General features: G+C 39.4%; 1 protein-coding gene across 1 annotated transcript in view; it reads right to left on the reverse strand.

The window, feature by feature from the left end:
• Positions 1-21,634, reverse strand: part of LOC132528171 (24-hydroxycholesterol 7-alpha-hydroxylase) — a 67,840-nt gene that overhangs the window by 12,923 nt on the left and 33,283 nt on the right. Inside the window, exons 8-10 of the mRNA XM_060164207.1 lie at positions 12,982-13,115; positions 5,708-5,803; positions 4,774-4,862 (exon numbers count right to left, since the gene is read on the reverse strand). Of these exons, the coding sequence (XP_060020190.1) occupies positions 4,774-4,862; positions 5,708-5,803; positions 12,982-13,115 (319 nt within the window). The remainder of the gene's footprint in view (positions 1-4,773; positions 4,863-5,707; positions 5,804-12,981; positions 13,116-21,634) is intronic.

Raw genomic sequence — 21,634 nt, forward strand, 5'->3', positions numbered from 1 at the left:
CGTTTGACACCACTGCCTTTCAGGAAGGTATGCTGTCTTTTGTGCTGTTTACTAATTATTCTCATCTAGTCCATAAAGCCTTTTCCAGTGCCCTTTCCTCTGAGTTCCTACGGCAATTATTACATAGATGAGTCCTCTGGCATTTCTCAAGCGCCGTCTCCTGCTATTAAGTAGAGCTTGTTTTGCACGCTGCTATGTCCCATCTCTCCAACGGCATTATAAGCAACTCAGGAATGTTACATGCCTTTGAAGCTCCCTAGTGTTTCATAAGGTGTCTTGAGTTAGATTATAAGCTCCTTGAGGGAAGGGACTTCATCCATTATTTTGTTTTCCAAGGTAGCTCCTAGAACTCTACCCTGACATATAGCGTACAATTGATAAATATTTACTGAATGAAGGAAATCATATTAACACTAGGTGCTCAAGAGATATTTGGTGGGTTGAATCATAGTACTACTAACCTACTATCAGCTGGACCTATGTTTGAATTAATTTTCCAACAGCAATGTGATTTTCATGAGTGATTCCAGATTAGTTCATGACTTTATGACTTGTACTGCCCTAGGATACATGAAGAACCCAAACACACAAAAAAGTAGAAATCACAGTTTTTATCCCCGAGGAATCCATGCCTCATTTCCATGTCTCAAGTACTGCAGCCTTCCTCTTATTACACCCTTTTCTCATCCAAGCATATGCCTTTGTAAGGGGGTTATCTTGCCAAAGATGAGGGCTATTGTTTTACATTGGAATTTAACCCGTATCAGTTAGCACAATGATACAGCCAACTGGGATCCTCTTGCAGGGATGGGAACCAAGGAAAATCAGGGCTATTGGCTTTGGTGTGCGTTCCAGGGGGTGGGGATGGCAAGCACATCCCTTTCTGCTAAGATCGTCAACTCTCAGAGACGCCCACTGGAAATCCCCTGTCCTATTCCTCCATCTAAATTCACAGTTAAGAGGAGAAAGTCCACTCTTCATTTCCCATACTACCGTGGCTGGTAAAGTCTAGTAGTTCTCCTGTTGGTTTTTCTGCAAAATCGCTGGACTTCTCCAGCAGTAGATTTCCTGGGAAGGGATCCCGTCCACGACAGGGAAGTGCCTAGCAAGGGGTTCACCCTCCACGTATATTTTCTGAACTCCCATCGTTCCGAGGAGGAACTCTAGTTCTTCCATTCTGCTTTTTGGTTGGCAGCCGATGGCAGCACTGAGTTCTTATTTAGTGTTCACTTGGGAGAGGGGCTCTCGGACTGCCTCAGTGGCCTGAACACCAAGGGGCGACAGCTGCGAGGCCACAAGACTGTTTTCTTGACAAACTTTGATTGTCCTCTACTTCCCAGGCAACTTTCTCTGACTCACTGAGTATTTGGTACATGAGAAAATAAATTGGCTTGAGGTACACAAACTAAGAATGGGTGCAATTTTCTAGGGATTATACTAAGGGTTTGTGGGATTAACTTTCTAGTGCAAAGATCTATCTTGGCATATGTTGTCCAAATGAAGTCATTCACCCTCTTGAACAATTTTCTGTTTTTTTAAAAACATGTTTCATGAGTTGGCTGTTTAAAATAAGTAACAGGAAAATTATGGACTATTAAAAATAGAAGCTTAGTGGAAAACTAGATTAAGTAGGTTTTTAAAAATTAAGTCATATTTATTCAACATTCGTATTTAACCTGTAGATTTTGGTTATATGATATATGTTTTGCTGTACTTCACACTCGAAAGTTTTCAAAGGAAAACTTAATATCTTGTCCCCAAAATTGCTCCTGTTCCTAATTTCTCTATTTCTACCATCTCTTCCAGCCACCTAGATTCAAAGCTACAGCATTCCTCAAACCCCACCTCTCGCCTGGTCACTGTTTCTAATCATCTTCCAAATCTGGTAGATTGCACACCACTCCATATCTCTCACATGCAATGTCAGCATGCCCCTCTCTAGGCTGCTCTACCCAAAACGCTTTAATACTTCATTAGTGCTTTGTGAGCTGTGTACCTGGCTATTAAAGGGCCTTCCCGGTTGGGCCAATGTCCCTTTTGAGTCTGTCTTCTTGCTACTTCTTGTAATCTGGTCTCAATAACAGTAAAACCAGAACCCCTAACCTACATATCCCTGGACTAAATGACCCCTCGATCACTGTTCCCTCAGTCTGGAAGTTCATCCAACCCTTCAAAGGCCTCTCTCCCAAGAAAATCATCTAAGATCACCCTGACCAGATACACCCTCTCTCTTGAATCCCCACGGCGTGATGCCTGGCCATCTCTCACCCTGCGTCCCTTGAAGTTATTTATGAACTCGATATGGTATCCTCCTCGCCTTCTCCCAGGGCTGAGGGCTGAGAACATGTCTTACTCTTGCCCAAAGCTTCTGCAGTACCCAGGACACTGCCTTACATATAGTATAAGCTCGGTACATTGAAAAATGTATAGTTTCTGTATAAATAATATACTATTGATGGAGGTGAAATATCATGGTCCCCTCTTTTGTACCCATTACTGTCAAACTCAAGCAAATGTCTGTCAGCCTCAAAAGATATCACAGTAATGTCATAACAGCCCCTCTTAGAAACCATAGTCATCAGTTAATCCTTGACCATTGGCCCATACTACACGCTTCATTGCAAAGCATTTCAGTTCTTGGTCTAAAATACTTCTAGCTCAATTTCAAAGATGCTTATAGTAAACCCTTTAGTTACAACTGGGAATATATATAAAGGGACCTGAAAACAGGTAATACCTAACATTTTTAGAAGACCTACTCTTACAACATTGATATTGGTGACAAAAATAATAAATGTATTATTGGTTTAAGAACTGCTTTTCTGGGCTTCCCTGGTGGCGCAGTGGTTAGGAATCCGCCTGCCAATGAGGGACACGTGTTCGATCCCTGCCCGGGAAGATCCCACATGCTGCGGAGCAACTAAGCCCACGTGCCACAACTACTGAGCCTGCGGCCTGGAGCCCGGGAGCCACAACTACTGAAGCCCGTGCGCCTAGAGCCCGTGTTCTGCAACAAGAGAGGCCACCGCAATGAGAGACCCATGCACCGCATGGAGGAGTGGCCTCTGCTCGCCGCAGCTAGAGAAAGCCCGCGGGCAGCAACGAAGACCCAATGCAGCCAAAAATAAAAACAAATAAATAAATAAATTTTTAAAAAAAGAACTGCTTTTCTAAAGTAAAAATGATATGAGAAAGGGTGAGCATGATGGGTTTTTGTAGTTATTGTTTGTTTTTGTTGGTTATACTATTCCCTTCAAGTATCTGACACTCAATTATAATATTAACTTTGGAGTTTTTTGGTGGGTATGTCAGCATGCTTTCAGATCTAACCAATGAAACCTCCAACTCAAGCTGCCTTAAAAATAAGTGAACATTTATTACATATATATGTAATATATATTATTAATAAAAAGCATTTATTATCTAACATAACAGGAAGTAGAGTAGCTCCTCAAAACTGATGATTCAGTGGCACGTGACATCTCACGGACCAAGCTCTTCACATACCTCTACTCTGTGTCCACAGACTCCAAACCACCCTAAGGCTTATTCCTCTTGAACTTGCTCTTAGCAGCAACTGGAGCTACCTACCTGCTTGCTCGTTCACTCCCAATGGGAGAGGACAGTACATACTTTCCTAACCGTGAAAGAAGAAAGTCTCTCCTTTCAGTCTGATTGGCCAGTTTAAGTCAAGGACCTACCCCAGGACGAACAGTTGTCTCCAGGGAAACACCAGGCACAAATCTGCTTACCCCTCAGCTTCTAGAATAACTTCTAAGAAGGAAGATAGAATTTCCATGGTTGGCTAAGGGTAATGAAAACCATTTTGGGGGAGGTGTCAATTATGAAAAGCAAGTTGATATTATGAAACATAAAACAAAGGAGGAGTTGAACGGATGCTGTTGGGTAAGTCACAATTGCAAATATGGATTGGTAATTATGTTCAAACAACGAAGACAACTGCCTTAAGAAACTACAATATTTCGAATATAGAATTTTTAAAGGATCTGTATGTTCACTGAGTGAGATTTTGTTACAAATAGGTACCAACATTTCTCCAACAGAACCATCACCAACAAGGAAATGGGATTTATTTAATGTAGGCTGTAAGTTTTATGAGGTCAGGGACCATGTCCATCTTCCTCAGTGCTCTATCCCTAATGCCTAGCAGAGGGCCTGGCACAGGTGAGATGTTCAGAAAGGTTTCTTTTTGAATAAATAAACAGTAAATAATTTGCACTAGAACAGGGCATCACATTGAAGAGGAGGCCTGGGTGCCACATTCATTTAACTCAAAAAGATATCAAAGGCAACTTTTTATAGAACCAAACTAATTCAATAAAGAAAAACCACCCAGTAAGCTGCTATCATGCTCGAAGTTAAAGATGTTCTGTAATCCCAGCAAATGTCTGTGCTAATGTTGTTGTTCAAGAAATATTCTTCTTCTATCTATATCTTTAAAAAAGGTAGAACTCAAACCACTTCAAATTATCCTTACAGGAAAGCTGAGCATTTGAAACACAAACCCAGCTTTCATCTGGCAGCTGCAACTATAATATTTTATTCTCACAAGGTCTCCTATCAGAAGCCACTGCAGACATTCCCACAAAGACATCGCACAATGTCAGGGCCAATCAAACAGAATGTGGTCTCCTAGATTTCCCTGTAGTTTTGATAATAGAGAAAAGAGGGATTAAACCAAAGCTTCCCCCCTCCAAGCCCTCGTCTTTCTGCAGACTTTCTGGATAAATGTGCCCCAGCTGTCGCACTGACCTTCCAGGACACTGGTACTTCCCACTCCCAAATGCCATGAAGTAGTCCAAGAAAGCATGCTTCTCTAAATTTGCCTTTTTCCAACGTTCCTGTGGGAAGAAAACATTTTTTTTCTAAATCAGTCTTATATAAATAAGCTTAACTTTATTTCTCTAGGCTAAAAATGATCTTGTACAGCTAATCCTTGCATATAAAGTTGCAGGGTTGTTGGTAATTTTTTCCAACCTGTTATTAATGTCAGCCACAATTATGTTTTTGGAATGGGAACTAATAAATAAAAAGGTTTAAAAAGAACTTTGTTAAGTGGTAAATGTAAATGACAATGTAAATCAACCACAGAATTGACCTCAGAAGAGGAAGAATATTTATAATAAGGCCTCAGGCTCCATCATAAAATTGCCCTTGGTAATAAACTTAGTAATGAGGCACTGACAGCCCTCCCTGTTGGAGAAAGCTTGGTCTGCAGAATTCATTCATCTGGATGCCATTTCTGACAGTTTTACCTAAAGGCAGAGAATGGACTAAATGACCTCTTAAGATTTTGTTTAGCCCTGTAACTCCCCAGTTCTAAGAAATAGCAGAACACAGTTTTAATTTGCTTCATTTTTAGTTTTGTACTCCTTGGAAACCAGTAACAGAAGCAATTGTCTGAAGAACATGAAATATGGCTTCTATCAGGACCAAGCATATTTACTTTTAACATGTCTTGCTGGTTTCAGACAAAAATGTATTTTAAAGTTGGTGAAGCTTATTCCAAAAACTTTTCTATCTGATTTGTAAATGTTATGACATCTATATTACAAATCTAGTCTGGGATTTGTAGCCTTAGTTACCGGAGAAATATGGCTGCTTAATGATATAGCCCTAGTTAATTTATGAATTCATACTCCCGGCAGAAATCCAAGGACAATGTATACTGAAAGAGACAACTTACAGGCTTGAACAGGTCAGGTTCAGGAAAATACTTTGGATTTCTATGTAGCCAAAATGGAGACAACATCAGCAAGTCACCAGAAGGAACGGTATAATTCTGTAACAGAAAAATGGTTCCAAGTCATGTTTGGAGATCTGCTTTAATGAGAGCTTGGGTCATTAAAAATAATCCTACAACCATATTACCATATCAGAGAGAAGACATATACATCGTATAATCAATGGTGAGAAAATCCCTTTCCCAGATGGATCATTTCTATTTTCCAACGTAGGCAATTCCTGATTTCTAATTCTGATGATCAGTTATACATACATGTATCTTTGGTTACATGGAGGAAGATAGAGATACATGTGAAAATTTTAGACACTCGTCTAAGTCCACTGTAATGCAGCTTTTGATGTTTGATATTGGAGTTTGCAGGAAGTGGTCTTGATGATGGAAACCACAGTGGATTCCCAGGTTCTAGAACAGAAAAAACTAACTCTGAGACAGGACACTGGCCATGCTGGCCCTGAGAACAGGGGCAGTGGATGTTCTGTCTTTGGGGATGCGGACGACAGTGGCAGGGCAGGGGCAGTGGATTCTGTTTGTTTGTTTCACTCTAGCAGCAGCTGTTAGGGCAGAAAGAAGTTGAAGACAACTGCTTAGGAAGACATAGGACAAAGCAAGTGTTGTGCGTTTATTGGGTTGGTATCACATTTGAGGTCTCAGTGGTTGTGAAACTGATGATAAACAGTATGTTTCCTCAAGCAGCAGAGTCTGCATGGTCCTTCTCCACTCACATTATAATAGCTTTTCATGATATATAAACTATACCAAGGACTAAAAACTATTTCACAAAATCATCTTTACATCGCCTTGTTCAGGAACCAGAGGACAAAGAGATTGCTCTTTGCCTTTGTGAGATCGCTAGAGAGCTACCATCTCTACTGAGGTGAAGACGTTTTATTAGTAACTCCCTTTGCCAAGCATCAGAAGCCACATCTGTTTAATCCTGCGTAATTTTGAAGCGTCCTCAAGATATCTGCAAAACACTTACTTTAAGTTTACGTATCTACAACAGTAGCATGTTCCAATTGAAAACATGTCTTTTTATGTGAGCAGGGAGTGGAGTATGGGGAGGGGCCATCGTTTTTTAACCCAAGAGAACCCCTGTTGACTCCGATGGTTGCTGAGTATTGCTTGAGTTTGGTCATTTCAGTGCCAGGATTGCTGGAGAGAGTCAGGTCAAGATAGGAAGAGATGGAGACTTGCTCATGCCCTCTTAGCATTTTTAAAGTGGAAAAGACCTGTGAGATCCCCGTCTCGTGTGTTTGTTCTACCTCTGCTGGAACTGAGGCTAGAGGGGTCATGACTGGCTCTGAAATCAGCTGGGGAGGGCCGTGATATGTCTGGGGGCAGCCCTGGGCCAGGCATCCTGTCAGGGCAATTGCTGCCCTTCCCCTCCCCCCACCCTCCCCACAGCCCTCTTCAGTGGCTGCTGACCTAGGATCGTGATGTGGAGATGCTGACTGCTGCAGCCTACAAAGCAGGGTAGCAGAGGAAGACTTCAAAGGCGGCCTCGGGAACAGCATTCACACTAGCAACAGGGAGGAGACCAGACAGAAGTTCCTGGTGCAGCAGCACATGCCAGGCGGGTGAGTGGCAGAAAAGGGTGTGAGAGCTGGTTGTATCAAAGGAATCCTCTGAGCAAACGGACATCGTTATGTCTGGGCCAGACGGTCCTGTCATTGTTAACATGGCACATGAAGAGAAAGATCAAGAGGGAGACAAAACAGTCAGAGGACCAGGGCATGGATCACTAGGAAGTGGAACTCACAGCTTCCCTGTGTTGGCAATAATGACACCTGTCAGGTAGACAGAAGTGAACTTGGCCAGCCCACCCCACAGGGATGCTGTGAGGCCAGATGAACTTCATCTGCTAGTCCGGAGACTGGCTTTTCTTGAAGAGGGAAGAGAAGAAGGATTCTCTGTTGTAACTCAAGAAGGATGCTAAGACCAAAGTGGGTGCAAGGAATGCAGACTCTTACTTCAAGCAAAGAGGAGTCCTGTAAAGGCAAAGCAACCATCAGAGGAGCCCCAAAGCACATTCTTTCTCTCTGGCTCTTGGCCAGGAGCTTGGTTGGTGTTAGTTGCTTAAAAAAAAAAAAAGTACTTTAAAAATTAAAAGTATATTCTTTTGTGTAATAAAAACTGCTTTCTAGAAATTTTGGAAAATTCAGAAAAATAGAAAAAACTAGAAAAGAAAACAACAAGAGAGCTGGCAACAAAAGACAGTTATCAGTTGGCTAGACTTCCCTCCAGTACTTTTACCTAATAACAGTAGTTTAGCTTTGTGGCTTTTTTATTGTTGTTTTTAAATATAGTCTGTGGTTTATATATACTGATATTGTTTACATATCTAAATACCTAGTATATACATATTGTTTTTATCCTACTGAATAATTTTTGACTCTTATATTGTTCACTTGATATTATAGCATAAGTATTATTTTTATATTGTATACTCATTTAAAATAATTTTCTCTCCAGTGGCTTCTTAATCAATCATTCTCTACTATTTTTGCTATAATAAATAATGCCATCACAAACATCTTCTTCCACAAAGCATTGTTCATATAAAATCTTTTAACATATATGTTCAGAAGACATAGGAATATACATGTCCTATGTCTTCTGAACATCTAAGGCCATTAATATATGTTGCTCAACTGTTTCCTCAAATTCTGTAGCAAGATATGTTTCTAACTAAATATATGAGAGTATCAATTTCATTGCCCTCTCATCTGCTAATCTGACATTTTAAATAGGTTTTTTTTGATTGCTGTTTAAAAGTTTATGTCTTTGCTGAGTATTTTCCATGTTGTTATTTTCTTCTATAAAACTTTTGTGCTCATGTCCTATCCTCATTTATCTATATATATATTAGTCCTTTACTTATGGATCTGTGAATTCATTAAATATTAAAATTATTAACCCTTGAATTGTACTTATACTGACATTTATTCTTAATTTTTGGCTGACATTTAATTTAGGTTATACTTTAAAAAATAGGACACGTTAAATTTTGATATGGTACAGTCTGTTCATCTGCTTTGTGGTTTCATTGATTAATCCTAAACATAAGAAGCCCTCTTCTCTCCACAACAGTGGCTTTCAAAGGTGGCTTAGGGTCTTCTGGGAGTCCCAAGACATTTTCAGAGAATCTGCCAGATCAAAAACCATTCCTGGGTAAAAGACTCATTCAAAGTATAGGATAGACCAATGGATTTTAATGTAACTGAGTACAAAAAATTCATTAATATATTTTCAGATTGCAACAAACTTTTAAGAAAGTACCTCTGTTGAGTTTTAGTGTAGTATCAAAGAATAGCCACAGAAATATCTGAAAAGGCTAATAAAATACTCCGTCCTTTTTTGGTTACATGTCTGTGAGAGGCTGAATCTTCTTCATTTCCATTAACAGGAAACAATATATCACAACAACTGAATGCAGACACATATATGGGAATTCAGATTTCTTCTATTAGCAAAAGGCATCAGAGAGATTTGCAAATACTTAAAATGATGCTGTTCTTCTATATTTTGTGTGTTTTGAAAAATAGAGTTATGTTTCATAAAACCACACTATCTGGGGACTTCCCTGGTGGTCCAGTGGTTAAGACTTTGCCTTCCAATGCAGCGCATGTGGGTTCAATCCCTGGTCGGTGAGCTAAGATCCAACCTGCCTCGCTCCAAAAAGCCAAAACGTAGCACAGAAGTAATATTGTAACAAATTCAATAAAGACTTTAAAAATGGTCCACATCAAAAAAAAAATCTTAAAAAAAACCCCACACAATTATTTTAATAGGTATTAGGTTTCTTATTATTTTTAAAATGAATTATTAAATATTTTAACAATTTCTCAGCTTTAGTTTCTAATACAGTAAATACTGATAGTAAATACTGATAACACTGATAATAAAGAGAAGGAAGGAATACAGTAAACCAAAGAAACCAGAGTTTGTCCATTCTCACTTATTCCAAAAAAATATAGAAAGGAATGATTATAGGAGCAAAACTAAATATTCTGTTCAGACTGTAATAAATACCCTGTTCAGATTCCATTAGGAAAGAGCAGTGGAGAATACTTCTAGCATTCATAGCAAGGAATCTTGACCTGTTGTCCAACTGGTCAAAACATAGATGATCCCATCTGAAATGATTTTTATGATCCAAATTCCTGGGAGCATATTAATATGTTCAGCAAAGACATTTCACCTGTTTTAGAAAATACTTGAAGTTTAAAAGAACCAAGTCATATGAATTTATACTAAGGAAATAATCAGTGCACAAATATTTAGCTACAGGAATGTTAAGCTTTGCACTATTTATAATAGTGAAAGAATGGAAGCCACGTACACATTCAAGAACATTGAACAGATTTTAAAATTTATTTGATGTCCATATATTAGATTACGCTGTAATTCAAAATGATGTAGATGTCTTTTATTGATACAGAAAACTATTTGGGATCTATTATTAAATAAAATAAAAGCAGGTTGTGAGAAAACTAGCTTTGTGTGACCCCAATTTATTTTTTTAATGCACATATTACAGAAAAAAATTCTGAAATTATAATAATACCAAATGTTCATAGTGGTTATCTCTAACTTGTAAGATTCTAAGCAATTTTTAATTTCTTCCTTTAGCTTCTTTTTATGGTCTTTTTCCCCCCTAATTACCATGCTTTGCTTGTGTAATAAGAAAAAAAAAACCTGTTCCATTTATTATTTTTAAAGTCTCAACTCTGTAGGGTGAACATCACAGTGATTAGTTTGGGCCTCCTAAGAGGAAAGGCAGTGTTTATTTTGTGTACAGAAGAAATAGCAGGTACAAGAAACACTGCACCTTTTACAAATATTAAAAAGAGATGTGAAAAATAATGAAAGGAAATGCTGGAACATTCTGGGATGATAGCAGCCTGAGTACGTGATTGTGGGGTTGCTCTACCACTGAGAGAGGCATAACTGCAGCTGCGAGGGCTTGGAAGGCGCCTGGGATGCTTCTGAGCCTCGTGTCCTCTAGGAAGAACATGTGGGTGTGAGGAGGTAGAAGTAAGAGACTACGAATTTTTAAAATAATTTATTAAATTGTTTTGGATATCTATTATTTTTAATTAAGATTTTTTTATTGGGAATCCATAGGCGTTGGACCTATAAAATAGCCCAGTTTTGTAAAAGGATTTTAGGCAGTGAATCATAAATGTGTTCATACCCTTGGACCAGTAATCCACTACGAAAACATAATTCAATGATAATCCTTAAAAAAGAGAATGTACTAGGCACAAAGATACAAATAATTACCATATTAAAAACAAAACTACCTAAACTCTCAAGAGTCAGGAAATTATTAAATATTTAAGCTATCAACTCAATGTACTATTAATGTGGCCTTGAAATAAATATGAAAACTCCATAGATGCATGAAATGTGAAGAATAATGTATAAAAAAATTTTTCAATGACAGATTTACACTGTAATGAAACTTAGGTTTCTATATTGATGTCACAACATTGCAGATACAAGGTCAACACACAAAAATCAACTATATTCCTACAGACAAGTAATGTACAATGGAGAATCAAAATTTTTAAAAATGCCATTTACAGGGCTTTCCTGGTGGGGCAGTGGTTGGGAATCCGCCTGCCAATGCAGGGGACACGGGTTCAAACCCTGGTCCGGGAGGGTCCCACATGCCGCAGAGCAACCAAGCCTGTGTGCCACAACTACTGAGCCTGCGCTCTAGAGCCCACGAGCCACAACTACTGAGCCCGTGTGCCGCAACTACTGAAGCCCGTGCGCCTACAGCCCGTGCTCTGCAACAAGAGAAGCCACCGCGATGAGAAGCCTGCGCACCGCAACGGAGAGTAGCCCCCGCTCGCCACAGCTAGAGAAAGCCCACGCACAGCAACAAAGACCCAAATGCAGCCAGATAGAAAATAAATAAATAAAAAGAAAAGCCCACTTTATTAAAATAAATAAAAGAATAAAAATTAAAAATACCGTTTCCAAAAGCTCCAGAATAACAGAAATACTTAGGTATTAATCTAACAAAACTTGTATAGTATCTATATGCTTAAAATAACAATCAAAATACCCACTTATTTGTCAAATAACTATTCTGCATTTCAGCTAATTTCCTACTACCCAGAATATAGATAAGGCTTACTAAAAGTTCAATAACAATTATAGTAATATTCAAAGTAATAAACACATTGCTCTACTTAATTGCACCAAGTTGTTTGACTATTTCCTCTCAATACAGAATATATATATTCTTTTACTACATATATAAATTTATATATATTTAAATTTACAAATATTTAAATATATATTCTCTTATAGTCATAGTTTTAAAGTAATTGATAATTTGATTATTTAAAAGCAAAAACTGTTAAAATCTCGCTGAAACTAAATGCTACAATCTACATAAGATCAGTTAAACTATGGTTTTTTTTGGATTTAGCAAGTTGCAACTTGTATCAAATTTGGATTTTTTTTGTCTCTTTTGAATTCTATTACTACAAAATTTTCTTGATTTTAATCCAAGCACTCTTAAGCCGTGGGGAAAAAAAGCTAACAAGAGCGGAGGGCTGACTAATTATAATCTTTCTGGATAATTTAGGTCCCAAATCATTCCTTTAAAAAATAATGTTTTTTGTTCTGCCTGAATGATTCACCAAATATTGAACTGAACGTTTGCCACATGCACGTACCTTTCATGGTGCACTTGAGAATATTCTCCTACTTTGCCCATAGACAGGACCTTACTCAGTCACTAATTCCTAATAGCAGTTTCTATTACCCATGGCATTCCTGCTATCTGTTCCGGTATCTGTGATCTGTGGTCTGAACTGTCTTCCAGTTATCCTAAAGGACTTCCCTCACACACTCAATTCCTCAACCTATTCCAACTCAGGAATACTCATTGGTTGGTTCAGCAGGGGAAATACTATCCGACCCTCCTGCCCGATTGAAATAGGATTATACTAATTCTGATATAGAATCACATAGCCAAAATGATTATGAAAGGCTTATGTTTTAGCTAAAACAGTTGCCAATAGATAGATATCTATATTAACAAACTGGTGCTGCACAACTCTTATTAGTAACCTATTCTAGGGTCACAGAGTACTTCATGGAACTTAAGAAATTATCTAATAATAAATGGGCAAAATAGCTACTTTTTTTCCCCAGAAGGTTCATTATTTTAAAACAAAACCATTGCTCACCAAAATTTTAACTGGCTTCAGCACTTTTCTGGTAATGACACCAGGGGCTCTTAAACGAATGGTTTCCAAAATACACCATTTAATTAGAGGGAGTTTCTTCAAGTCATCCTCAGACACTTTAATCTTATCTTTACCTGGAAAGAGAATTTAAAAAAAAAAGGTGGACTTAAAGAGGCCAGAAAATGATTTTATGTAAGCTATATAAGTTAAATACTGTCTCTGATATCAGGTGTTAATATTATTATTACTTTTGCATACCAAGTTTAGTAAGTTATTGACTCTTTTCACCATTTTCTTCTTACCAAGATAAAATGTATGGCATATAAAACTAAACCAATGTTGATTACTGTAATGTAATGGATTGGTATCCAACCTTGGTTCTCACAGTCCTGTGGCTATCAGATGACTAAGGTAGTCCCTGTCAGAAAGATGTTCAATTTTTACTCATTTCATTGTTTCTTGTCCAAATTCTCCTTCCACTTAAGGAAAGAGCAATAAAAGATCGGCGTCAAAAGTACGAAGTAAGAGATCTGAGAAGCCACCTGACTTACTACTTCTATCTCTTCCCTGCTGATTTGTTTTTGTTTTTGTTTGCTTTTTAATCATACATTTCAGAAAGCCCAAAAAGAATATTAGGAAAGGGGTGATGGGACACATGTATTTCATCTGGAATGATGAGCTCTCTAAACACAGGTACATCAAACATTCCTACTGTAAGTTGCATACCTTAGCTAATATTTAGATTGAAGTCACGTGGAAAAGGATTGCGGTTGCTCTTTCTATGGACCAACATATGGTCAGGGCCTTCAGTCAAATGAGACAGTTTAATTAGTGATATTTCAAGTAAAATGTTTACATTTTGAAAATTAAACAACTCAGCTTTCGATTTTGACAGTATTTGCTTAATAAAAGTCAACAACATGGTCAGTTTAAGTCAACTTTCACATTTTCCCCCCAGCTGTACTGGGCATGAGTGGATGAGAATGGAATGTGGGTCTCCAGCCACATTTCTCTTTGATTCTGGATAAGGCTTGTCCTAAAGCCAGCCCATCCTGCAGAAGAGGGTTGGGTGGGTGCTGCCTGGGAAACCTTCTCTGTCAGTACAGGTGGAATTCCTGAGGCGTCAGAAGCAAATGTTTCTCGTTAGTGGAGTCTGGGAACTAGGGTTTTTGAGCTCTGGGTCTATTAATTCCCAGAGGGGCGTCTATACACTCCATTAAACTTGACAGATTTTTGAGCACTGAGCAAGGGGCAGGAGTTGAGTCAGGCTCCACCAGGGTTACAACAATGAAGGCATTCTCGCAATACACTCAGTCTAGGAGGTGAGAAATGAACACACAGTTAACAGGTACACCATGCAGGCAAGGAAACCGTTCTATGAGATATAAAATATTTGAAGATACTTAAAAGCAGGGAAATATTGAAATGCAGGATAACAAATTTTAGAAGACAACTTAAAAATGTATGAGGGGACCTGAGTTTCTTTTAGAGCGTACTTGAGTGAAAAAAAAAAAGAAAAAGAAGACCATTGTCTACATGGCAGGTGACCGACAACCTATTAGAAAACTAAGGAAAACTCTCCAAGGGAGAAATGGCAGATGGGACTTTTAAGAACAGAAAATTCAACTTTAAGTCACATACTCAATTTTAAGTTGTTTCTGGCTACTGTGCAATTTTCCCTTTCCTTGTCCTATATTTTTTAATATTTTAATAAAGTCAGCTAACACATACCTTAAGTTAACACTTGGGGTAATAAAGATCTGGGTATGTCCAGGAAGCAATGCAGTATGGAAAAGAGGCAGAACTGCAGAAGAGAAAAGAGCGGAAGTGGAGAAATCAGGAAATGCGAGACTGGAAGTCAAGAGAAACTCCGAGAGGCACAGGCCTCCACTTCTGGCCGCCTCCATCACTTCTCCCTCCAAAGATCCCTAGAACTCTGGGAGGGAGTTCAGACCAATTTCACCTTTATCTTGGAAACCAAGGTGACCCCAGCAAATGAAGGCCCTTGCCGAATGGACATTACAAATAAATGAGCAGTAACCTACACTTCACATTCTAAATCTTACTTTAAAAAAGGTTTTTCTCTTTAAAAATCTATTTAGAGCATCTACATTAGACAAATTCACCAAACAATCCCTCTACTTATTTTTTGTATTTTACTTTACTGAAGCTATAGGATACAGAAAATAAATATTTCTCTAATTGATCACGGATAAATGACTACCACGGGTCAGATTTTGTGTTTGAAATCAGATCTGTGTGACTCCAAAGTGACCAACCTATTACGAGACAGGCCTAATTCTGGCCTTGAAAAAGTTTGGACTCTGGTCATAGTGAAGTTTCTGACTTTCTTTTGGAGAAAAAGTTTTTTATGAATTATTCTGAGGAGACGAATTGAATTATAAAGTTCAAAAAAATGTTTTGTATTATACAATAAACAAAAGCTTGTTCTGAGTTGAAAACAAAATCTATTAGGACCTACAAATGTAGAAGGGATGTAGACTACACTTGGAAAGTAAATGTTTTGAAAAAATATTTTTAGTTTCTCAAGTCCCAGTGTGATGTAGGAAAAATAAGGTAGTATTCTCAGACTAGACAAAGAAAAAGATGTTGTTTTCAAACAACATCTTTAGGTTAAAGACCTTTCTTATTATAACTCTTAGAAATGGCTCTGTACCCATACTGTACATATTTCAATGCACATCTGTGGTTTGTTCTTCCAGTGTTTTGACTCTAAAATTAGAAGACTCCACTTGGAAGAATGCCAAGGTAATCATCAAAAGGGCTAGGGCCTAATGGAGATGGGGACCAGTACAAAAGGCAGCCGGGGAAGAAACTATGGGTGATTTGGGGTAAAATTCAGAAGCCATCTGTTTAATTCTTGGCACAAATGCAATAAAAGTCAAACCAGGGGCTTCCCTGGTGGCGCAGTGGTTGAGAGTCTGCCTGCCGATGCAGGGGACACGGGTTCGTGCCCCAGTCGGGGAAGATCCCACATGCCGCAGAGCGGCTGGGCCCGTGAGCAATGGCCGCTGAGGCTGTGCGTCCGGAGCCTGTGCTCCACAACAGGAGAGGCCACCACAGTGAGAGGCCCGCGTACTAAAAAAAAAAAAAAAGTCAAACCAAATCATAGGATATTTGAAACCAAATAAAAGAAAGGATGAGTCTTGAGTTCAGAAATAGCAAAGAATGTTTCTAAAATATTCTGTATAGTTTTGGGTTTCCGCAGGTATGATGACAAGCATGTTAGAACACAGTAACTGTAATTTATATTTGTTAAGGATATATAATAGATTAAAATTCTACTACTTCAACCATTTATTCACTCAATATATATTTGCTTCATATCTGTTACATGTTAGCCCAAGCATAGGTGCTGTAAGAGATAGGAAGAGAATAATACTAATTTATTGACCATCTAATGTCACCAATATGTTGGACCACTTCATTTATTCCTCATCACAATCTGCCGACTATCAAGTTATCATGTGTCCAAGGAGAAGCTTGAAGCCTTCAAACCTATGTCTGTCTACACTAAAAACCCTTACCCTTGCTCCCTGGGTCCCAGCACCTCCCCTAAGAGGAGAAACGAATAAGAAAGACACAGTCACTGTTTTAAAGGAGCTTGGACATAAGGACACAAAATAATATCTGGATACAAATAACTATAATATAAGTTTCATAAGAGAGGATTTGAGTCTCAGTGGCATTCATTCCCTCTTGCCTAGGGCTGGAGTTTCAGCTAAGCCTGGAAGGATGAGTAGCACTCACCCAGGCAGAGAGAAAAGTAACTTAAATTCCAAAATTAATTATAAAAATATGATTACTTGGACCTAAAGAAAAAAGGAACATGAATCAAATAGGATCACTAAAGCAGGTCCTTTGTTGAGAGATGACTCCTCTGTCTTCTTCATATTTCAAGCTCCCTCCCCTTCACACACACACACACACATTTATTCAATAAATAAATACATAAAATACAAAAATTCTGTTCCTAGAGTCCTGAAGTAACATTATATCAAGATTTAACTAATCATTTTGGGAAAATAACCCATGTTTTGCAAAAAAAAAGGAGAATGACAGGCATTTGCCGAGTCATTCATACCTTTGGAGACATAATTCTGAGGAGACTGAATTAGAAGGTGGGGATGAATATTGAGGAGGCTCTGTGCTTCCCCACAAACAAAAGACAGGTGTATGTCTACCAAGGGACACACAGAGAAGTGAAGCAAAGAACATACTCCACTGAAATTTAAAGAGTGCATCCCTACACATTCTACCACCTGTTTCTTTACTTTTGAAAGCAGGGATTCTCAGTTCTGTTTGCTGTTCTATACTGTGAAGTTGTCTTCCTTCACAGACGCTGTCTTTCATATTCACAGAACAGCTTATTTAAAATGTTTAAAATTAAGGTGTGTGCAAAAGGTCATAGTACACATGAAGGACGGTGAACTGGGATAAAAAAAAGCATGAGATAAAGGCTGAAAAATAAAGAATCTGATGTAATAACCTTAAGCAATGATTCCTACCAAAATTTGGTCATGAAATTTGCTTTTCAAATTTTGTAATAATTTTGCTAAAAAGCAATATCAAATAACAAAAGTTGGTGTTTATACTGTTATTTGGGGAAATGATATAACAGCTTTGAAAAAATCCAGCATTTCTATGATTTCTCTTAAAAGGCAATGAAGCAGAGACATCAATTGCTGACAGAGAATAACAGTAGGAAGCTAGTTTTCTGGCATATTTTCTCAAGCAGAGACCTCAAGATAAGCTCCTGAAAAAAAAAAGTCAGTTTTTAGAGAACAGAGACAGCAATAAACCCCTTTCTGCAATATTCTTTTAAATGTGAAAAGAAATATTGTGAAACTTTTAAGATTCTCTCTTTGTCTTTAACTTTTGACATTTCAATTATAATGTGTCTTGGTGTGGGTGTCTTTGGTTCATCTTGTTTGGAACTCTCCTGTCTGTTCCCTTCACCAGGTTAGGGAAGTTTTCAGCCATTATTTCTTCAAATATGTTTTCTGTCCCTTTCTCTCTCTCTTCTCCTCTGTGACCCCTATAATGTAAATGTTAGTATGCTTGTAGTTGTCCCAGAGATCTCTTAAACTATCCTCATTGGTTTTTTTTTTTTTTTTTTTTTTTAAGATGTTGCTGTGTTGGGTCTTCGTTTCTGTGCGAGGGCTTTCTCTAGTTGTGGCAAGCGGGGACCACTCTTCATCGCGGTGTGCGGGCCTCTCACTATCGCGGCCTTTCTTGTTGCGGAGCACAGGCTCCAGACGCGCAGGCTCAGTAGTTGTGGCTCACGGGCCTAGTTGCTCCGTGGCATGTGGGATCCTCCCAGAGCAGGGCTCGAACCCATGTCCCCTGCATTAGCAGGCAGATGCTCAACCACTGCGCCACCAGGGAAGCCTTCCTCATTGGTTTTTATTCTTTTTGCTGTTCTGATTGGGTGATTTCCACTACCCTGTCTTCCAGATTGCTGATCCATTCTTCTGCATCCTCTAATCTGCTGCTGATTCCCTCTAGTGTATGTTCTATTTCATTTATTGTATTCTTCAGTTCTGACTGGGTCTTTTTTCATATCTTCTATTTGCCTTTTCAAGTTTTCACTGAGTTCATCCATTCTTCTCCCAACTTTGGTGAACATTTTTATGACTATAATTTTGAACTCTTTATCTGGTAAATTGCTATCTCTGTTTCATTTAGTTCTTTTTCTGAGGTCTTTTTCTTTTGTTTGGAAGATATTCCTTTATCTTTTCAATTGCCTAACCCTCTGTGTCTATTTCTATGCATTAAGTAGATCAGCTATATCTCCTGTTCTTGAAACAGCAGGCTTATGTATAAGGTGTTCTGTGGGGCACAGGGGTGCAATCCCTCTTGGTGCTCCTGGGATGTCCCACATGTGTGCTGTGTGCATCCTCCTGTGTGGTTGGATTGCAGCTGTGCCCTGGCTGGCTGTGTGGCTCTGCTGTGGGTTCATGGCATGCAGGGTGCTCCCCCACCCCCCAGAGGTGGAGTCACTTTGTACAGTTGCCGGGGGCCAGCTGAGGCCACTTGCCAGGTGGGGCAGGGGCCGCTTTGAAGGGGCTGGCTGGGGAGGGTGGGATGGGCAGGGTGGGTCCTCAGGAGAACGCTGGCGTGGGGCACATGGTGTTAGCTAGTTGATGGAGAGTGACAGAAATGTTGCCTGCCAGTACTGGGCCAGATGGTGGAAGGAGAGGTTAAAAAAAAAAAAAATGGCATTGGCCAGTGCCTTCAACCCTGGAGAAAATTCCACCAGATCCCTACCCCTCCAGCACTCACCCCCAAATTGTTCAGGGAAGCTCCTGCAGCATATGACCCAGGTACCCCTCACATTCTCCTGCCTCTGTGCTGGTACTCAGAGTAAGTGAGTTTGTGTGTGCACCCTTTAAGAGCAGAGTCTCAGTTTCCCATAGCCCTCCAGCTCTCCCAAATATAAACCCCACTGGTCTTCAAAGCCAGATGTTATGGGAGCTCATCTTCCCTATGCAGGTCCCCAAGCTGAGGATCCCCACATGGGCTTGGACCCCCTCACTGTGAAGCGGGCACCTCTGCAGTTGTGCTATCCCTCCCCCATGTGGGTCACCACACTGGGGGTATGGGTTCTGTCTAGACTGCATCTTTGACCCTCCTACCCATCTTGACATGGCATTCTGTTTACATTCTTAGTTGTAGAAAATCTGTTCTGCTAGTCTGCAGGTCATTCTCAGCGATAATCATTCTACTTGTAGTTGTGGTTTTGGTGTGTCCATGGGAGGAGGTGAGCTCAGGATCTTCCTACTCTGCCATATTAATCTGGAACCCCTAAATGTTTCTTTGATAGAGAAAAATGGTGTACACTTTGGGTTTTATTCCTTATAAAATACTAACTTCCTTTATTACTATGCATGTCCATTACTGTACACGTCCACTACTGAACATGTAGTGTGAGACAAAATTCTGTAAGAAAGATATTAAGTTAAATTTATTTTTAAAAAATCAAGAGAAAGAAGATGAGAGGAGATGAAAGATTATGAAGTATATGCTAGGCTGTGGAGTTACATGCTTTTTAGTTCACAGTCGTTCCCTATAAACTGACTATAAATATAGTCTCCCAAATGACTGCAGGCTTCTAGAATATTAACTCATTGCAAATGTTGACAGTTTAGAAACTTTTGCCTCAAGAATATGAAACAAAATAGAAAAGTGACTTTTTTCCTGTATTTTTTTTTTTTACCTTTGAAAGAAAAGATTCTGAATTTGCTTTTTTTGGCAAAAGGGAAGCAAATAAGGGCCATGATGATCAATTACTTGTCCTGTGCCAGTCATGTACTCTTTTGTTATAGCAACTTATATAATAAGTTTTACTATCTGGTAGGGCAAATATGGCCTTACCTATTTACACTTCGATTAATCTTGGTTTCTAATCACACTTATTCTTCAAAAAAAATATTTAAGTCATTTCATTAATTTCCTCCCCACCAAAACCATTGGAATATTCCTTATAATTAATTAAATATATATTAATTTGAAAGTGGTTGGCATTTTCATGATATTAAGCCTTCCCGTATAGGAACATGATATGGCTTTTTCTTTATTTAGATTGTTTTTTAAAAATATGTGTATATATATTTTTTTTTTCTTTTTTTTTTTGCGGTACGCGGGCCTCTCACTGCTGTGGCCTCTCCTGTTGCGGAGCAGAGGCTCCGGACACGCAGGCTCAGCAGCCATGGCTCACGGGCCCAGCCGCTCCGCGGCATGTGGGATCTTCCCAGACCGGGGCACGAACCCGCGTCCCCTGCATCGGCAGGCAGACTCTCAACCACTGCGCCACCAGGGAAGCCCTAAAAATACGTATATTTTTAAATGCTATAGTTTCCTCCCTCTAGGTCCTGTCCTCAACCTGTCCTCAGTGTCTTCTTTATGTAAGAGAAATACCAGTTAAACAGGAAGGACAGATGGAAAGTGGAAAGGAAGACTTAAAAACAGCTTAAGGTATTTGTGGTGGATACAGACTGGGAAAAGCAGAGAATAAGTCTAGAGACTGTCCATGGACAGTGAATACGGGTATTAGGGCTTTAGGGACTGTAGCTGGAGCCTGGCAGGTCGCATCTCCTTCAATTCTCCCTCTCTAGTCACCAGCTTCTTCCAAACACCTCAGTCATTTCTGAACTTCCAGCTCTGGTTCTTCGGACTTTTCCAGGGGTGGATATGACTTTTTGGCATCTTAAGGATTTAGGATGAATTTTGATGATCAGACATATATTCCTATTGTTGGGAAAAGCGGGTCTCATGCTCAGTCTTTCAGCCCCAACTCAGCTGCGGAAGGGTGGGCCTTGGGCCTGGAACACTTCCTCACCAAGAGACAAAGGGCCCACACAGCCTCTACACAGCCTGTGCCAGGTGCATCACCTTATGTGGGAATATCTTTCCTGTTTCAGGGGCAGAGAGTACTCTTCTGTCTCTGCAGAATACAGCACCTGTCCAACCCCACTGTTACATCTGCCCTCCGAGGAAAAGGGACAGGGTTCCTTCCACTGCGGTGTGAGAGGGGTGTGCAGTGGCCAATTTCCCTGCATCGCCCACAGGGAGAGAGACATCCTGGTGATGGGGGACTGACACCCACTCCCGAAGCTGATCTCACTCTCTT

The sequence above is a fragment of the Lagenorhynchus albirostris genome, chromosome 10 (genome assembly GCF_949774975.1).
Source record: "Lagenorhynchus albirostris chromosome 10, mLagAlb1.1, whole genome shotgun sequence".
In the NCBI taxonomy this organism is placed as follows: Eukaryota; Metazoa; Chordata; class Mammalia; order Artiodactyla; family Delphinidae; genus Lagenorhynchus; species Lagenorhynchus albirostris.